Source organism: Amblyomma mixtum, chromosome 1 (genome assembly GCF_055824585.1).
Source record: "Amblyomma mixtum isolate Tamu chromosome 1, ASM5582458v1, whole genome shotgun sequence".
Taxonomy (NCBI): Eukaryota; Metazoa; Arthropoda; class Arachnida; order Ixodida; family Ixodidae; genus Amblyomma; species Amblyomma mixtum.
Genome location: NC_143012.1, coordinates 155,909,324 through 155,926,901, shown reverse-complemented (window position 1 = coordinate 155,926,901; position 17,578 = coordinate 155,909,324). Strand labels below are relative to the sequence as shown.

The window sequence follows — 17,578 nt, the reverse complement described above, 5'->3', positions numbered from 1 at the left end:
GCCCGAGAGAAAGGCGCGAACGTAGTTGTAGGTATTTGAGCCTACCTGTAGTGCCTGCAGTTCTCGCAAAACGGCATCGTGTCGAATCCTGTGAAATGCCTTTGTGAGGTCAACCGCCAGAATAGCTTTAGTGAGGTGGGGGATCGTGTCATCAAGCACGTCATGTGTAATTTGTAGTAGGGCATCCTGTGCAGATAGGTGCGCACGAAAGCCCACCATGCTGTGCGGAAAAAGGTGGTTGTCTTCCATGTACGTGGTTAGTCGAGCAAGAATTATGTGTTCGGAGGCCTTGCCGAGACAAGATGTCAGAGAAATTGGTCGGATATTCTCTATGTTGATGGGTTTGTGGGGTTTAGGAATAAATATGATTCTTCCATGCTTCCAGGTGGCTGGGAGGGTACATGACTTCCAGCACTCGTTGAAGTGGGTGACTAGATGAGATATGGAGGCATCGTCAAGGTTTCGGATGGCAGCATTGGTGATTTGATCTTCCCCGGGTGCAGTATTTCGTAATTTCAAAAGGGCTGTCCGAAATTCCGCCTGTGTAACAGGGGCGTCAAGCTGGGGTTGAGGTGGACCCGTGTACTCGGGGTGCTTGCAAGGGTCACCTGGGGTGGTATATGTTGATTTCACCTGCGCGAGGAAGGCGTTCGTGTCCTGCCTGTGGTTATGAGTAAGGCGGCGAATGCTAAGGCGTGTCTGGGTTTTAGATTGCGTGGGGCCTAGCATGTGGCGTAAGAGGTGCCAGGCACGGGTTGTGGAGAGATTGCCGCGGAGACTGTCACAAATCTGATTCCAGTTAGCTTTGCAAAGAGTGGCACTGTGGTGTTCTGTTTGAGTCTGAAGCTGTGCGAGTTTGAGTTTTAGTTTCCTATTGTGTTTTTGAGTTTTCCATCTGTGTGTTATGCGTTCTTGAGCTTGAAGGAGGTGCGCGAGCTTACTGTCAATTACGGGGGTGTCTGGGGTAGTGTCTAGCGTTCGGGTATGTTGGCGAATGTCCTCCTGTAACTGGGTAGTCCAGGTGTCTAGGTCGAAGGGTACCTGTGTTGACTGTACGTGTTCCTGGCGAAATTTTCATAACTGGTCTCCATTAGTTTGACTAACGGTAAATTTGCGCTGAGGGCGGCGATAGCTTAGTGTTATGCGAATTAGGTGGTGGTCGCTGCCTAGTGTGGTTTGCGTTCTTTCCCACTGCAGGTGGGCCACATTTCTTGCAAGCGTGAGATCTGGGCTGGTATCTGTAGTAACACTGTTACCAACCCGCGTAGGCAGGCTGAAATCATTATAGATGAACAAGCGGAGGACCATCATTTCATTGCAGAGAACTGTGCCTCTGTGGTTTGTGCGCCGATAGCCCCAGTCCACGTGTGTGCAGTTGAAGTCACCGGCAATGAGTAGGGGATTTGATCCAGCCAATTGCGCCACGGATTTGAGGAGTGGAGGGAATAGATTAACTGGCTGTCGTGGTAGAAGATAGCAGTTAAGAACGAACAAGGGAGATTGTGCAGGGGTTGGAGGTAAAATTTCGATGAATGTGTGAGCGATAGGTGTGGTAATTGTGTGTTCCATGTAATGTAAAGAGTTGCAGACTTATGTGACCACCCGAGGAAGATCAGTAGAGTCCGAGGGGATAAGAGCGTATCCGGGAAGTTGTTTGCAAACGTTTGCGTCCTGAATTGCGATGATGTCTGGTGGGGATGAGGAAGTAGCGATAATTTGCAGCAGAGGATCGCACTTACGCCGAAAGCCCCTGCAGTTCCATTGAATAATTTGTAAAGAATTATGATCCGTCGGAGGAGCCATGCTGTAGCATAGAGGGGCGAAGGAGGGGTGTGGAGGGTGGCACTGTGGGAGGAGAGGCCTGTGAGAGGCTAGGAACAAGGTGAGGTAAATGCTCCTCTACCTTGGCCATGATGCTAGTATCCATTAAACGGGTAATGGTAGTTTCAATCAAAATTTGGCACTGTGCAGTGACCTGTGCAGTAATTCGCTCTGCGAGCCTAGCTTCTAAGTTTTTGGCGAAGTCCTGAAATTTTGCTTCCAAGTCTATGGGTTGTGCTGGCGTCTCATCAGGCCTCCTCTTTTTCGAAGGACGTTTGACAGGTGGCGAGGTTGGTGGAGAGGATTTGGGGGTACAGCGATGGTGGAGGTAGAGATGGCTGCCTTGAGCTGCCTTACCTCTTCCCGCAGAGCAGTCACTTCGTGGTCCTGGGAGGTCGGCGTATGAGTCCTGGCGGCCTTGGAGGCCCACGTAGAGGTAGTGGGAAGGGTCGTTTGCAGCGGGGGAAAGTCCTTCTTGCTAAAGGGCTTTGTTTTCTGTGGCGGTGGGCTGCGTTGTTTCGGAGTTGTTTGCCTTGCCTTGCATGAGCCGGTACCCGTGAGGTGCTCGCCCCCACACAGAATGCAGATCGGGATGCAGGAAGGAACAGCTTGCGGGTCATGCTTGTCCCCGCACCGCGTGCAGAGACCAGTCTTGGGGTGGGGGCAGACGTCATATCTGTGGCCCGGTCGGCGACAGTTGGTGCAGGCATCTGGACTGCCCTTGTACGCCGTGCATCTATAAACCACACTCATGTAGCGTATGGTATGAGGGACTGGTCCATGCGCAAAAGTGATTAATATGGAGAGCGTCCTCCCCATTCTGCGTGCTGCGATAATATCAGCGTCCGGGTTGCGGGTCTGGAGGTCTCGTAGCATCTGCTCCGGGGTTTCCGCCCAGTAGGCCTGCAAGATGACTCCACGTACAGCTGCGGGCGGCAGTGCGATGTAGGCGGCGACAGGGTAACTGGTCCCTTGGAGTACCACTTCCTTGAGTTGGACGAGGTGCAGGGCGGTTGTCTCCTGGTGGGTAGCGACGGTGAATGTGTTATTCGTAGGATGGATCCGGAGGTGAAAGTCCCCTAGGTCCCGGCCATCGGCACTGACTTGCGGGGCTTGCATAAGGGGCTGCGCCATGGCTCCGTTCAAAGCGAGCCCGCCTCTCGGTCGAAAAACTACCCATATAGTGCCGGGCGGGAGTGAAGCAAGGTGTTTACTTCGCTGCGAGACTGCGTGCGACACGCGCAGCTGTTGCAGTTGAGCATGGTACATCGGCTTAAAGGGCGCAGGGGCAGCCTCGGACAGACGGCGGATACGGCTGTTTGTGTGGGTCCAACCAGGGTATTCGGGCTTGGCTCTCGAACCTGGTATGCGCGGAGTACTGCGGTTCACTCACTGGGTCGGGACGTTTCAGGGTCGAGGTTGTCGCCCCTCCATGGCTGTTGGGGTAGGTGCGCTGCCGGTGATAGGCCTAGCCTCAAGCGAGGCGAGGCCCAGCGCGGCGGCTGGCGAGGAGCGAACCTTACGACGTCGGTGCGGTCAGAAGAGAGGACTGGATCGAATAATGGTTGTAGCGGTTGGAAAGCGCTCACCTTTAGGAAACGTTGGACATCAGAGGTGAGCTCTTGAGCGTTTGTTGCGCATGAAAAGAAGCCGAGAAGCGGTGACAGTACCGAAAGATGATGATGATGATGATGTCCTCGGGCTGAATGGCACATACCCACGGCGGGGGATTGGCCAGGGTGCATAGCGGATACAAACGCACTCATGTACAGGGAATGGAGTATAATTAAATCTAAAATTTGGGACGCAGAGCTAGAATTTGTACAATACAAAAAATACGGAGAAAGAAAAGTTGTAAATTCACATTCTAGCAGAGGAATCTACCAGATGAAATTATATAATTGTGAATAGAATCGAACACTGGTTTCAGGGCATATCCCTTGGCGCTTGCCCCGAAGGATAAGAGAATCGGAATAGATAGAGGAAGCCCAAGCCGAGCGAGGGGGATCTCCAAGCAAATTCTACGGAGAGCAGCGAGCCGCCGGCAGGAGAGGAAAAAATGTTCTATAGACTCAATTTCGCCACAAGACTCACAAAGGTTGGATATCGAAAGCCCCGATCGGCATAAATAAAGATTTAGCCGCGGTATCCTGCAGCGCAAAAGGGTCATGGACACCTCACATTGCCTCGAACTGCAGCACATCCGCACACTCCAAGGAAATGCCAGGTGTTGAAAATCCGCTGCAGCGAGGAGAGGCTCATGGCTCAAGGTGTGGAAACGCTGGAATCGCTGAAAGCGTGCTAGAGTCAAGTAAATAGTATTTGGGACGAAAGGGACAATAGGACCATCAAGGGCAGACTTTGCTAAAAAATCAGCCCTCTCATTAGAAACAATGCCACAGTGCCCAGGGACCCAGTGAAAGCGAACTTCTGAAACATGTGGAGGAATAAAAAATTGAAGGGAACGGCTCACAGGAGTATCACTCGAGGTTTCGAGCGCTGCCAAAACAGAAAGGTTGTCTGAGAGTATAATAACCCAAGTGATACTGCAGGGAATCCTTATTGTGGCCGGAGCGGAACCTCCTCTTCTTCTTCTGATGATGGCATAAAACAATGAATTTCATGGGTGATGTCTACACACACACACACTGGACTCGCATCGTGGTGAGTAGACTCACGTGAAAATAGTGTCTTGAAAACACACCGATGCATGTCATTAACACATACGAGAGTAGGGGCTCCATGAAAACACAAATGTAGAACATGTAAACGGTGTAAACCATGCAAGTAGTGCACAGGCGGTCACAGACTGGTATCCAGGCCTGTTTCACACAAAAACTTGAGCATGGCCTTTGTCACGCACCACTACTCAGAACGTTTCGCCCTGGCGCCTAGAAGAGTTTCTTCAGAGAGAGGGCTAGAGTCCAGTTGTCTCATGGTCGCTTCCAATGTTCTCTTCTCATCAGCATATAGTTCGGGCACTCGCAAAGGTGTCCAATATCTCTGGAGTGTGGCACTGTACGCAATTTGGGTTACTTTTGATTCCGATCTTGTGAAGATAATGTTTGGTGTAGGCAACGCCTAGCCGTAACTGGTGGAATAAAGCCTCATGACTTTGCATTACCATAGATGGCAGATGAAATCATGAGCCGGCGTCAAGCTTAGAGACGCGGTCCTGTTGATGGCTCAAATATTGTTTCAGTGCAGCTGCATTGTGGCTTGCATGAAATGCGCCATGCAGCAAGGCTCAGTGTGAGGTCTGTAAAAGGATATCTCAATGAAAGCACCATCACTATGTGCCAGCCGAGCCTCGGCATCAGCACACTCGTTTACCGCTATGCCGCAATACTCGGTATCCATTGAAGCTTTATGATATGGCCGCGGTGGAAAGCCTCAGCTAACAAAAGCACAATCGAACCAGCTGCTCGCATGCCCTTTGTTTTACATAAGTTTGTATGACCTGCAATGCCGATCTCGAGTCGCAGAATGTAGTCCATTCGTGCGCTGACTGGTGACCAATAAAACGTGCGGCTTCTCGTATGGCTGCGTTACCGATCCGTCCACAAAAACATGCTGGGAGTCGCCATACATAGATGCAATGTAAGAGCACCAGCTGTTTCAGCCCGACTCTTGGGATGTGCGTCTTAATCTTTGTTATCCCTGGAATGGTTTTACGTATATATGGTTTAGGCACTGTCCAAAGCGGCACCTCCGCAATCTGGTGTGGCATGTTCGAAGGCACCGCATTTCGCTGCATCCAGAGGGCTTTGGAAAAGGCTGAATCGGACGCACAGCACTAACGTTGGTCAGGGGGTGATGACGATGCCTGGTCAGATGCTGCAAATGCACACGAAGTGGCTCCTGTTGAAAATAAATTCGTGCTGATCAGGCACGAGCCTCGTAAAATGTGCCCCATGCAGAAGTTTTGCGTGGCAAACTCAAGCACACTCTTATTATAAATGCAAGACTAGCGCATAAGATATGGACACAGAAAAAGAACCAGACAGGACGAGTGCTAATATCCTGTCTGATTCTCTTTCTACTTCCGCGTCTTAAGCGCTAGCCGAGTGCTTTAGGACTCCGTGAGCCGAGATTACTGCTTTGACCACTTATAGCGGCCGAAGTTACAACGAACGCTCGCTCATTACGAACAAGTGCAGTGCTACCGTCAAAATATGCATTAGAGCCATGGCACTTCGTCTTAGAGACAGCGAACAATAATGGCCGCAAGCTGCCGTAAACTTCTCGCCGCCACTGAGACCAAAGAGCGCATCTCTGCCCCCTTTATCTCACTCCAAAAAGAACCGGGTGGCCAAAAAAAGAAATAAAGGGGTAATCAAGTATAGAGTTGACAGCGGTCAAAGAGCTCGTCGACTGCCCGCAAGGTCAATCAGTGCATCGAGTGTAGAAGCAGAAGTGTAGTGAGCGCGAGACAGGGACGGTTTTGAACGCTAAACTATACTCCACATGGTTGGGGGTCATTTAAAGGTGCACTAAAGAGGATTCTGAGCTCATCTTTTTACCGCGAAAACTCTGTCTACATGTTCCAACATTCTTAGAAACTTCGAATTATTGCCCTAGCTCCCGCCCCTTTTTTTCTTTACCGTACCTCCGAGAAAAGTCGGCCAATGCGTGGAATGCCTCTGAGCGAGTTGCGTGGTGGCTTGCCACTCTGCCATCGGCGGAGTGATAGTAGTAAAATTGGAGTGATCTGCGAAATCAAAGAGGCCACACATATTTTTATTTCCGTGGACCTAATTTATGGCTATGTTGCCTGCGACTATTTTATTCGCGGAAACCTAAAAAAACAAGCGAAAGCGGAGCCACCACTTGACCGGCTGAGAGGCACTCCATGTGTGCCATCGTGGGCAGTTTGTTCACTATCCGATCAGCAGGCTGTGATGACACCGCAAGGTCACGGGACCGAGGTCGCCAGCCTGCCTCCTAGGTTGCTCTCTGGGGACCATCTGCGAGAGCCATGCTTGTGATCTTTGACTCGCAATGCTGCCACCGGATTTTCCGGGGGACGGGTTCGTGTTACACCCTGCGCATCTAACTCCCGCGCGACGCGCGCGCCACTGGCGGCGGCGCGCGCGTCCCTGTCAGGAAGGCGGGGGCAGCCTGACAGCTCGCGCTGTGTTGCGCGCGCCGTCGCAAAGCAGTTGTGCGCCTCCTTCCAGAGCACAAAATGGCACATAACAACAGCAGGACACACTGCTGTGTTGTAGGATGCAATAATACATGTGTAAATTTGCCTCGGACAAGGTTTTATGGATTTCCAAACCGACATTGGGAGACGGCCCTCCCTTCGCGACGGGAACGCGCGCGCGGTTTCTGGTCAAGTAAGCGTCTTCCGTGCGGAAGACGCTTACTTGACTCATACATTACCTCCTAGACAGGTTTTTGACTCATGGCAAATTCAACAGACTCGGAGGAATGCTAGTGGCTCTCTGGGAACCCTTCCCTTTTCTTGCACCCACGATTCCCGGTCACTGACTTGGCTTTCAACAATATGTGCCATGGGCTTAAAAAGCCACACCAAAACTCTCCCGCCGTCACACCTTAGGAAGGAGCCCAAATTTTGCGCTGCAAAGAATCGTTTGCCTTAGTTCCAGCTATGCGCAGAATCTTTGCTCGCTTCCACTGCGCCTTGGCGTCCAGCGTCTTTTTCGACACTAAATGCACGTTTTCAGGGGCAACGGCAACATATGCTCCTGATAAATCTTTGCCTCCACGTCTGAACGACTGGGTGATAATTTAGTACAATAATCGTATACCCTAATGTCGAAGAATCAGAGAACTTGTACTAAATGCGTAGAAATTAAACAAACCTTGCAATGAAATTCTGTTTTTTTTTAGCACAAGCTTTCTGCAAGAATCCTGCATGAAATAGCCGGGATACGCGTTTTTTGCAGAATCCCAGTCAAAAAGTTTTGTTTTCCGCAAGAGCTTCAGTGCGCACAGGCGCTTCGCGGCAGCTTGCATCTCATATCACCAAAATACTGACGCACGTGTTGTAGCGATCATGGCCTGGAAGTTAATGCGAGTGGCAGATTACGCAATGGGCACATCATTTCAAGGCATAGTTTGGACAGGGTATTCCACATCCAACACCGAAGGTGCGGCAAACGAGAATACTATGAAGTCAGGTTTGCGCTGTTCGCTCTCAAACTGGAGTTTTCTAATAACCTTCAATTCTATGCAGCCTGGCCGTCTTTGAAAGTTCAGGGTAAGCCTTTCTAAATGCAGGAACACCCCAGGCTTGCAGGTGGCTTGTTGTGGAGAGCGTTTCACACCGCTCCAAAAACACGGTAGCGGCTGCAGCGTGTTTACATTTGCCTGCCTTGCAACTGCAGCTCGCGGCTACAAGCTGTCTACTGAAAGATAGCTACATAAAAAAAAATGAGTGAGAGTTTAGCAGTAAAAGGCACAATATACAAATATTTCTTAGCGTTAATTTGATCATTTTCGGTGCCGCAGTAATCCTAGTCTGCGCAATGCACCGACCGGGCTGCTACTTCGCTCCCGTCGCACGACACCGCTTCTTTCACGTTGTGTACATGGCCTGCTTCAAAAAGCTTCGTTCCTTTCCTGATGTTCGCTCCTCGAAAGAATTTTCCTGCCTCATGAATGAATAGGTCGAAATCCCGCCTCCACGAACAGCGGCAGCCGCTAGCAGACGCCATCCCTTCGCAGTCGCGGGGCGAGCCTTCCTGACAGGGACGAGGAACTGGCCGCGCGGGGGAGCTGAACGCAGCCTCGACGGTGGCGGTGCCTGGCGGGTGCAGGGTGCCTATAGCATTAGCCCACGTTTGTTCCCTCACCCACTCTACCTGCTTCCGGTCTCTTAACGTTACACCTATCATTTTCTTTCCATAGCTCGCTGCACTGTCCTTAACTTAAGCTAAACCCTCTTTGTCAGCGTCCAAGTTTCTGCCCCATAGGTGGGTGCCGGTAAGATACAGCTGTTGTATACTTCTCTTTTGAGGGACATTGGTAAGCTGCCATTCATGATCTGAGAGAACCTGCCATATGCTTATTCCTCTAGTTATTTCCATCTCATTATCTGGATCAGCAGCCAGTAGACGTACTCTGTCACCACTTCCAGCACCTCCAATTGTGAACTGCTGTTCGCTTGCGAGGTTGTTCAACATTACTATGGTTTTCTGCATGTTATTTTTTAGCCACACCATTCTGCTCAGCTTGTCTAACTCATTGATCATGCTTTGCAGCTCATCTCCCGGGTGGCTTAGCAAGGCAATGTCATCAGCGAATCGCAAATTACTTAGGTATTCTCCATTAACTATTATCCCTAACTGTTCTCAATCCAGGACTTGATTTCCAGTAAACAGGCGGTAGCATTGGCGAGATTGTCTCTCCCTGCCTGACACCCTTCCTTACTGGAATTTTATTAATGGCTTTATGAAGGACTGTGGTAACTGTGCAGTCGTTATGGATGTCTTCCAGTATTTTCACATAACACTTCTGCACCCTGATTCCGCAATGGCTGCCTGAATCGCACGTCCCACCCTGCAGCTAGTGCACATGAAACCCTCTTTCAACGTAAAAAGAAAAAAAAAAAGCTAGCCAGACCTCGGTGTACTTTTCGGCGCGGGTCAATCCAGCGCCTCTCTAGAACATTCAGTCTTGCGGTTGGCACGCTTAGGGACATTGCGGTAAGCCGGGAAGGTCATGCAGTCTCTCACGAAGGGGGGGGGGGGGGGGGGGGGGGGGGGGTGTTGCGGTTGTTGTGCCCAGAATGTCGAATCAGAATTTCTTAAGGTTCGGTTCAGGTTCACGCCTTTCGAGTTCAGTTCCAGGTTCGGCTCCGGAGGAACATTCTGTTCCGGTTCGAACCGGTTCAAACGAGTTCATGACCCAAAAAATTGTTAACGTAGACAGTTTCAACCTTGTTATGCTGCTTACTTTCTGTGTGACCTTGGTATATAAAATATAAATGCAAAATTTGTTCTATGCTAGATGTTTTCACTTTACCCACTTTAATTTACTATCCGCAGCAAAGAAACAAAGATAGGAATTCGTGGCAAGAGCCGCAAATCACTTAAAATTAATGTATATCAACTATGTAAACACTAGAATCCATCTGATGAGGTACTGAAGGTGAAAAGCTGGTGTATTTTGCGTCTACAAAGCGCTCTCAGCAGTTTCCGAGATGCCGTCATACGAGTAATAGGTCTCCTTCGAATTAATAATAATCTTTATTTCCATCGGTATGATGGAGGAGGTTGTGGGTAAAAGCTGCTCGTAAACGGCAGCTTGACAAAGGCCCACAGCCCCCCTGTACAGGGCAACAGCAGCAAGGCATGGAACAACAAATATACACATCTAAACTCTTCGCGATTTAGCAGAGCCAAAATAAAATACAGTCGAAAGAAAAAAGAAAAAACAACAACAATGCAATAAATACAGAGGGCACAAAGAGGTACAATAAACAAAAGATTAAATATACATATCATAGGAACACAGGTACAATTTTTAGGAGTTTATGCAGTGAAGCTGTCGTAATTCGCGTTTAGATAATTCACTTGTGAATTGCTCCTACGCAGAGTATATACTTACGAAAGCACTGTCAGGACCGTCGCATGCATTACGTTACCGCACACTATTGAGAGCGGATGCTGTTTTGTATGGCAGCTACACAGAATGTTTCACCTTAAGATTTTACACGATTTTTAAAAATAGGCTTTTAAGTTAGAAGAACGCTTTTTTTGGCACACAGTGTATGTGCATGTATGTATGTGCATACCTGAATACAGCTAAGACGTGCTAACCAGCAGGCTGGTTACTATTGATGACCAAACTTTTTATCCTAATTATTCAGAGCTGTGTAGCCCACCTTAGTTAATATGAATATCAGTTTCTAGAATTAAAAAAAACGCCGTTATGCTCGTCGATGTGGCAGAACAAATTTTGGCTATTTCGACAAGTTAGGGGTTGCCTTACTTGAAAGCTTCTCGAAAGCGCATCTATTTTGGTGCGATGTGATCAAAATTTGTTGGGCCACAGTGCCGAGGGTAACCGCGTTTTCGAAATTCTAAAAGCTGAAATGGATATTACTTACGGGGGGTTACACGACTCTCAATAATTAAGGAGCCTAACAGTAATAGTTAAAAAGTTAACTATATATTCAAGAATAGTTAACCAGCCAGCTAGTTAGCACGTCTTAGCTGTGTTCTGATGTACTACACCGCTGACAATGCCATGCCGAAAAAAGCGGTCTTCTAACTCAAAAAGCCTATTTTTAAAAATTGTGTAAAATCTTAGGTGAAACACGTAATGCAGACACCTTTCCATCGCCCCAGAACCGACTTGCCAGTCCCCCACCCCCACCGTCGCCGTTGTCCGTTGCAACCAGCAGTCGCCCTTCAAGCTGCGAAACCAATGGAGCCGGAGCTTGGAAAGCAGAGGGCAAAATTGGTAAATTGGTTTTTGAGGAAAGGAAATGGCACACTGTCTGTCTCACACATCTCCATAATCTCCGTGGACACCTGAACCTGAGGGAAGGCGCGTAACTGCCCTCTTGGAACAGTGGACACGTTAATCGGGCTTTAAGCTATGTGGCGTTAATGACAGATGTGCGCTGCATGCGTTGGCATTGACAACGTTGTGCCAGAAACGCGGCGCTGATGCCATGCGCCTTCGTCGTTCGTTGTGTTCATTGGCGTTGACAACGTTTTACACTCCAATGAAAGAAATGCGCATAACTCGCTCCCTGCCAGAAACGCGGTGCTGAAGCCATAGGCCGTCGGCGTTCATTGTGTTCAGTGGCGTCCGTGTTGACGTTTTACACTCCAATGCGAACTGGCTCCCTGGGTCAGTGGACGCCTGAATAGCGCCTATAGGTGCGTGGGGTGATGATAAGAGATGTGGGCTGCATGCGTTAGCACTGATAACGGTGAGCGTACTTCAGTTCGGTTCATTGGGGTTTAACGTCCCAAAGCGGCTCAGGCTATGAGGGACGCCGTAGTGGAGGGCTCCGGATATTTCGACCACATGGGGATCTTTAACATGCACTGACATCGCACAGCACACGGGCCTCTAGAATGTCGCCCTCGCGATTAACCATTAACTGCCACCTGCCAGGGTGACAGGGGCTTTAATGTACATATAAAGACAAAGAGGAATTTCTTACCACTTATGCGGGAGAACAACCCGTTCCTCTCGCTTGTAACGCCTCCCACGGCTGTGACAACCTCGCTTAATACTTGCATAGACCTCTTCTTTGAGAACCAGGCATTGGTGCAGCAAGTCGCGAGCATATATTTATCTATTTCTCCGACCACAAAGCTTCCTTCATGACAAGAAGTGTTTCTTGAGGAAGGAATATGTGTGAAAATTCAGGAGGGCCCTTTGTTGACCTAAAGTGCGATGAGGCGAAAGCCTTAAGCACGGTGTTGCGTGGAACGCGACAGCGTCTTGCAACGCTGCCAGGGAGTCCACAGAACGCCATCGCTTCGGCTCTACGCCTATCTTGTCGGTAAATTGGTTTTTGTGGAAAGGAAATGTATCTTTCTCGCATATCTCGGTGGACACCTGAACCTCGCCGTAACGGGAAGGGAGGAAGATGGGAGTGAACGAAGACACCGTATTCACTAGACGCGCCTTTGTTCATTCCACACCATCAAGCTGGCATGGCGGAGTGGTTAGCGTGCTTGTCTCGCACTCCGGAGACCCTGGTTCGATTCCCCCAACTCGACCAATTTCCTACTCGGTTTTATTTATCTGGTCTGACTAGAAAGGTTAATTAGGCTAATTAACTGATTAACTAAACTCAGTCCCACTAACTTGGAGTATCACTATACCATCCCTTTAATTGGTTACTAGCCAAAGTACAATTGGCCCCGTTTGAAATTCGCGCACTTTGAAGTACCGACCGTTTGGACCAATTGAAAAGCGTGACATTTCTGTCGACAACTTCTGCTTACAACGATGAGGCATTAAAGGCTGTCTGTAATTGTGCACACATGTCTCGCTCGAATTCTTTGCCTCAATCTATCGAAAAGTTCAAACAGCTTATGAGCTGCGCTCAAATTTCGCGCTAGGAAGTAACGTAATCGCCGTCAATTTTTTTTGGCTTCGCCCTCGTTCTCAACCGGACATGGCGCCACCCCACCTCCTTTGGTATTCTTGGAGTCGCTGGGTGCGCTCGCCGCGCGTGCGTGGTACGCGGGCACTCTGTTCGTGAACCTTGGCGCGCGCGTTTCGAGACGCGTTTAGCTATGGCGTTCGCGCGCAGTGCGCTCGTCGGCAACAGCCAGCGGAAATTTCTATGCAGTTCTCGCTTGCGGCTTTCAAGTTAGTGAGAACTTGCACGTTCAGCTTTGGCGGCCACGGCTCTGTCAGAGTGAACAGACGCGTTTTCGGCGCGCCGATTTTGTCGTTCTGTATGTTGGCGGCAACGACCTCGACAGAGTAGGTGACCCGCGAGAAATCACCACCCACATAAATACGCAAAAATAAATACGCATAATCATCTCAAATTTCGCTTCATGAAGTGCTGTACCGCTTACCTACTTGCCTCGTGCGTTGCAGGACCTCGTTCTGCTGCTGCAGGGCTTACCGACGACGGTTGCAAACACCTCTGCGTGACGTTGTGAGATGGCCCAGCTTTGCTTTGATCCATGGCGAAGCGCATACTGCCTAAACGAATAACTTTCTATGAAAGCGTACGCCGTCTGGCAGCGGCGGCTTGCACACGGCCAACTCTATCGGTGGGGCGCGCGGCGACGGCGGAATTACCCGAACTACTACCGCGGCGAAGTCACGTGGTTAGCCGCGGGTTGAAGGGTACGGTGCAGCTGCGGAGCGGCTCAAGGTCGTCGCCGCGCGGTCGCCGAATGTTGCGGAGGCAAGCCGTAGTAAAGCTCTCGCTTGAAGACTGTCACACATGAAGAGAACAGACGCGGACACTAAAAGCGCGTGCAAGGGAGGCTGCGAACGCGTGCTCGAAGTCAACAGAGGACGCATCCCAAAGAAAGAATAACACACTGCGCATTTCAAATATTAAGCTTCGCCTTTAGGAGTGGAACGCGACAGCATGTTGCAGCGTTGCCACGGAGTCCACGGAACGCCATCGCCCGCTCGGCGCGATGCCTTGCCCGTTGGAGACACCTTAGAACGCAACGCATTTTTGAGGCAAGGAAATGGCGCATCTCACATATCGGTGGACACCCGAACTGCACCGACACCTGCGTCGGTGCGGTTCGGGTCTCGGTGCGGTTCGCGCCTCGACACCCGCACCGACACCTGCGTGATGGCGCATTTGCCGCCACTCACGCAGGTCTTCCACTCACACCGAGGTCTAGGAAACTTGAGAACATGAATATGACTTACAGTACCGAATGCGCGCTTGATATCCAAAAGTCCTACGATGGTGATATTGCCTTTGCGGCGTTCATGCTCCCCACATGTTCCCAGGTTCATAATTGCATCCATAGTGCATCTACGTGTACGAAATCCAGTCATAACTCGGAAAACAGCCCGGTTTCATCACACCACCACTGAAGCCTGGCTCAAACATCTTCTCCATCACTCTATGTAAGCGGCTCGTCCGGCTCACGGGGCGGAAGGAGTCGAGAAGCAAAGGGGGCTTACTGGGCTTTAAAACAGGAACGACACGTGCTGTCTTCCATGCCTGGGGAACAAACTCATTGACCCACACATTGTTCAAAATCCCGAAAAAAACTGCGATGCCCTTGGGCCCAAGATTTTGAAGCATTCCATAAGCAGTTGTGTCAGGCCCAGCAGCAGTCTTTGGGCGACACAACGCAAGAGCATTTTCAAGCTCACCGTCTGTGAGTACGGAATCCAAATAGGCATGTTGCACATTGAAGCAAGCACTAACTTATTGCTGGGCATATGCAGCTGAGTTCTTAAATTCATCGCAGTCTAATGAAACGCCAGGACGAGAAACAAGCTGACAAAACTCATCATCGGGGTCTGTTTCTACAGTTTCCCGTGCCATTCCAAGAGCTCTGGAAGGGTTATTCTGAGATCCAGCAATGAAATTTTGGGTCCCGCGTGGAATTCCGTGGCCTAGTGGGCGCTTGCTGCATAGACTTCGTTTAGACATCGCTTTCAAGTGAAAGTACTTGCATTTAATTGGATATATAGTGGGCACCCCGGACTGTTCCACTTAAGCCACTTGTGGCTTAAGTGGAACAGTTAAGCCCCTTGTGGCTTAGAGACTGCGGAGCATGTGCTAGTGGCGTGCCATGTACAAGCGCGCGAATAACGAAAGCCGCTTCCTTGAAGTGTTGCGACAGCCGACTCTCGGAAGATTTAGTGTTGTGCGCTTTGCCGCAGAGCTGGAAAGCCGTCCAGACAATGCGGACTTTTTTCACCTTAGTTTGAGCGGCACGGGCCTCGACCTGCGGTTGTTGTGCAAATGTGCGGGCACATATTCTCATCTCTGTTCTCACCACATCGTCACCCATCATGACCGTCTATTATCTCCTCTTCCCCTTTCCCAGTGCCAAATAGCGGGCCAGATATCCATCTCTCCGGCCCATATCTCTATCTCTTCTTCCTTTTTCATTTTTTCTTTTCCCTTTCTCTCTTTCTTCGCGCTTCTTTCTTTTTCCGTTTCTTCACTCATTCTCTTTTCTTTATTCCTTTTTCGTTCCTTTCTTTTCTCCATCTCTCTCTTCTTTTGTAGCGAAGACTGGCCCTAGGGGTCCTCCAAGGGAAAGGGAGCCCCGCAGGGGACGGCTTTCGCAAAGCGCCCCGTGCCAAACGGACAAGCCCAGCTTTCCGGGACATGGCCGTTTAGTTCGGCAAACTGCCACCACGGGCCGCTTCACCGCTTCACAAACGAAGGGCAGATATACACGGAAAAGCACGAACAGGCTCTTAGGGCAAAAGGACGAAGAGACGCCGGGATAATGAAACATAGGGCATTATGAGGGTACAACAGATATGAAGTACTAAGAGGTATTTGGAAAGGAATAATGGTGCCGGGACTTACTTTCGGCAATGCGGTTCTGTGCTTAAGGGCAGAAGTTCAGTCGAGATTAGACGTAAATCAGAGAGCTGTTGGAAGATTAGCACTAGGTGCCCACGGCAAAACGATAAATGAGGCAGTACAAGGGGATATGGGCTGGGCATCGTTCGAAGCACGGGAAGCTAAGAGTAAAATAGTGTATGAAGAACGCCTGAGGAAATTGGACGATAACAGGTGGGCAGCTAAGGTGTTTAAATATTTATACAGAAAGAGCGTTGACTCACAGTGGCGGAAAGCAACTAGAAAACTAACTAGTAAGTATGCAGGTCATGAGGACGGAGAAAGAAAGAGCATTAAACGACAGGTTAAAAACACGGAAGTTAAAAATTGGATGAATTCAATGGAGAAGAAACATAGTGTAGAACTATATCGATACTTGAAAAGGCAGATCAGGAAATAATTTTTCTATGATAACTCAAGAGGCAGTGCCCTACTTTTTGAAGCTAGGTCAGGGTGTCTTAGAACGCGCAGCTACAAAAAGAAATTTAACGAAGAAGATGACACATGTGCAGTGTGTGGTAGATCTGTGGAAACAATTGAACACCTCATAATCAAATGTGATGGTATCCATCCGGATGTCGATGCAGGCGCAGTCACTCTTCCTGAGGCCCTAGGGTTTAAAGATAACAATGGTCATGTAAATAAATCTGCAGTGGAAGTTAGCAAAAAGCGATTGGAGGATTGGTGGCTGAAAAGCAGAGATGTGGCATAAGGTTACAATTGTGGGAAACCGTAGGTAAAGATGATGGCGATTCTTGGTGAGAATTGCCAACACAGTAAGCAAAAAAAGAAAAAAAAGAAAAGCTGAGCATGGTGGCAATTGCCACCACCCCGTTTCAAAGGGGGCGCTTCCATCCATCCATCCATCCGTCCATCCATCCATCCATCCATCCATCCATCCATCCATCCATCCATCCATCCATCCATCCATCCATCCATCCATCCATCCATCCATCCATCCATCCATCCATCCATCCATCCATCCATCCATCCATCCATCCATCCATCCATCCATCCATCCATCCATCCATCCATCCATCCATCCATCCATCCATCCATCCATCCATCCATCCATCCATCCATCCATCCATCCATCCATCCATCCATCCATCCATCCATCCATCCATCCATCCATCCATCCATCCATCCATCCATCCATCCATCCATCCATCCATCCATCCATCCATCCATCCATCCATCCATCCATCCATCCATCCATCCATCCATCCATCCATCCATCCATCCATCCATCCATCCATCCATCCATCCATCCATCCATCCATCCATCCATCCATCCATCCATCCATCCATCCATCCATCCATCCATCCATCCATCCATCCATCCATCCATCCATCCATCCATCCATCCATCCATCCATCCATCCATCCATCCATCCATCCATCCATCCATCCATCCATCCATCCATCCATCCATCCATCCATCCATCCATCCATCCATCCATCCATCCATCCATCCATCCATCCATCCATCCATCCATCCATCCATCCATCCATCCATCCATCCATCCATCCATCCATCCATCCATCCATCCATCCATCCATCCATCCATCCATCCATCCATCCATCCATCCATCCATCCATCCATCCATCCATCCATCCATCCATCCATCCATCCATCCATCCATCCATCCATCCATCCATCCATCCATCCATCCATCCATCCATCCATCCATCCATCCATCCATCCATCCATCCATCCATCCATCCATCCA

The 17,578-nt window shown here is 49.6% G+C and overlaps 2 protein-coding genes across 2 annotated transcripts in view; both read right to left on the bottom strand.

The window, feature by feature from the left end:
- The window catches only part of pps (protein partner of snf), a 150,772-nt gene extending 136,928 nt beyond the window's left edge, over positions 1–13,844 (bottom strand). Inside the window, exon 1 of the mRNA XM_089558612.1 lies at positions 13,353–13,844. The gene's annotated coding sequence lies outside the window, so the exon portion shown is untranslated. The remainder of the gene's footprint in view (positions 1–13,352) is intronic.
- LOC149369456 (uncharacterized) lies at positions 1,934–3,243 on the bottom strand. The gene has a single exon (XM_089558691.1). It carries the CDS (start codon positions 3,088–3,090, stop codon positions 2,047–2,049), a length of 1,044 nt encoding a protein of 347 aa, XP_089414817.1. The 5' UTR covers positions 3,091–3,243; the 3' UTR covers positions 1,934–2,046.
- Positions 13,845–17,578: the final 3,734 nt, after the last annotated feature.